Source organism: Poecilia reticulata, linkage group LG16 (assembly GCF_000633615.1).
Source record: "Poecilia reticulata strain Guanapo linkage group LG16, Guppy_female_1.0+MT, whole genome shotgun sequence".
Lineage (NCBI taxonomy): Eukaryota > Metazoa > Chordata > Actinopteri > Cyprinodontiformes > Poeciliidae > Poecilia > Poecilia reticulata.
In genome coordinates, this window is record NC_024346.1 from 919810 (window position 1) to 921919 (window position 2110).

Genomic DNA, 2110 nt, shown 5'->3' on the forward strand with positions numbered 1-2110 from the left:
GACCTGGAGGCTCTGCTGCTGCAGCAGGTCTGACTGCAGCACGGCTTCATACATCTGGGTTGTTTTTCTGAATTTGTCCTAGTCCAAGTTTTAAAGTGAAAACTGCGCAGGGTTTGATGCASGAGGCCCCRGATGAATCCTGATCTTGGCCCAGATGGAGCCGGTTCTGGAGATCAAATGGGTCGTCCAGAACAGAACATCATGAATCTATTAAAGCTCAATGTCCAACTTTGACTTGACAACACCAGAACCAGAACCAGAACCAGAACCGATCAAAGGTCCATCCAGTTTATTTTTACAGTGAACCTAATCTGAAGACAGAAGCTGCGTCTCCCTGCGATCCGGTTCCGGTTCCGGTTCTGGATCTGAATCCGGTTCTATCGTCCATCAGAATCTTACCAAAGAACCAAATCATGCAACGTGAATCTGAAAGTGGAGATTAAAACCAGATGGACGATTTTGATCTGACAAACAGCAAGAAGATGCTGAAATGAATCAACTGGCACTCACAGACCTGTGCTTTGACTAGGCCACACCCCTGTGGAGCAGAGCAGAGGCTGGTGTCCTCTGTCAGTCGTTGCAGCTAACGCTAGCTCGTTATGATGTGCACACACCTGATTCACTGAACGTCTGGAAATGTGTCATGATGATGGATGATGGTTGGATGATGGTTGGATGATGGTTGGATGATGGTTGGATGATGGTTGGATGATGATGGTTGGATGATGGTTGGATGATGGTTGGATGATGGTTGGATGATGGTTGGATGCCATAGTGACGTCTGTTCGTCTGTCCAGGAATGTCGATGGTCCCTGAAGTCACCGTGGCGAAGCACTGCGGACTCAGAGTTCTGGGTTTGACCCTCGTCACCAACAAGGTCTCTGACAGGACACACTGTCCAGTCCTCACCTGTCTCTACCTGTCCTCACCTGTCCTCACCTGTCTCTACCTGTCCTCACCTGTCTACCTGTCCTCACCTGTCTACCTGTCCTCACCTGTCTACCTGTCCTCACCTGTCTCCCTGTCCCTCTGCAGGTGTCCCTGGACTACAGCCGTGAGGAGAAGGTGAACCATGACGAGGTTCTGGAGATCTGCAAGATGAGGGCGGAGCTTCTGCAGAAGCTGGTCTCCACTTTGATTGGCCGCTGTCAGCAGAACATCAACACACACTGAGACGCACACACACACACACACACACACACACACACNGACAGACTGGAGACAGACTGAGGGACAGACTGGAGACATGTTTTGTAAATGTTTGAAAATTAAGTCAAAATATAAAAATGTATTTTGTTTTTTTATTTCTCCATTTTTAGGTAAAMCAGCTGAACAAACTAAAACCCGACTCATGGTTCTGACGGGTCCGATTGGCTCCGTCCCTCCAGAACCACTTCTGACCCGGCTGATTGGACGGACCCGTACCGACCTGTGCTGGGTTAGAACCAGAACCAGGATGCTGTGAGCCAGCTGACCTCACCTGATTGGTTGTTCTGGCTGAACAAACTGTAGAGGTCAAAGGGCAAAGTCACATGGAGTCAATGCACCAGAGACTGTTTGTGTGGCTGAAATCAGCCAATCAGAGAAGAGGACACTGACCTCCTCTTCCTCTTCCTCCTCTTCCTCCTGGTGACTCTGCAGCCTGACGATGCTCAGCAAAGGAAGCTCCTGGTGAGACCCGCTCCAGACAGGTTCTGTTGGTTCTGTTTGGTTCTGTAGACCAGGTGGTCCAGGCTGAACAGGTTCTGCAGCCGGTCCAATTCACACTGACTGCAGCTCAGAACAGAACCTGATTCTGCTCATCTGACCCGCTTCCAGCTGCTGCTCCTTTGATGACTACAAGCTGACCACCGAATGGCTCCAGAACCAGACCCGGCACCGACCCAAAGTGGCTGTGATCTGCGGGTCCGGACTCGGCCTGTTGGCTGAAGCCGCCACTGACAAGCAGACCTTCAGGTACCAGGACATCCCCAACTTCCCCGTTAGCACAGGTGAGTGGGCGGAGTAACAGTGTGAGTGGGCGGGGTCACAGTGTGAGTGGGCGGAGTAACAGTGTGAGTGGGCGGGGTCACATGGTGAGTGGGCGGAGTAACAGTGTGAGTGGGCGGGG

General features: G+C 51.5%; 2 protein-coding genes across 3 annotated transcripts in view; both read left to right on the plus strand.

Moving 5' to 3' along the window:
* The window catches only part of pnp4b (purine nucleoside phosphorylase 4b), a 7106-nt gene that overhangs the window by 2848 nt on the left and 2148 nt on the right, over window positions 1-2110 (plus strand). Inside the window, exons 4-5 of the mRNA XM_008430579.2 lie at window positions 798-877; window positions 1036-1208. Of these exons, the coding sequence (XP_008428801.1) occupies window positions 798-877; window positions 1036-1173 (218 nt within the window). The 3' untranslated portion in view covers window positions 1174-1208. The remainder of the gene's footprint in view (window positions 1-797; window positions 878-1035; window positions 1209-2110) is intronic.
* LOC103477453 (purine nucleoside phosphorylase-like) overlaps window positions 1216-2110 on the plus strand; it is a 2932-nt gene continuing 2037 nt past the window's right edge. For both annotated transcript variants that reach the window (XM_017309361.1, XM_008430578.2), the window contains exons 1-2: window positions 1216-1671; window positions 1819-1991. In XM_017309361.1, the coding sequence (XP_017164850.1) occupies window positions 1649-1671; window positions 1819-1991 (196 nt within the window). In that variant the 5' untranslated portion in view covers window positions 1216-1648. The remainder of the gene's footprint in view (window positions 1672-1818; window positions 1992-2110) is intronic.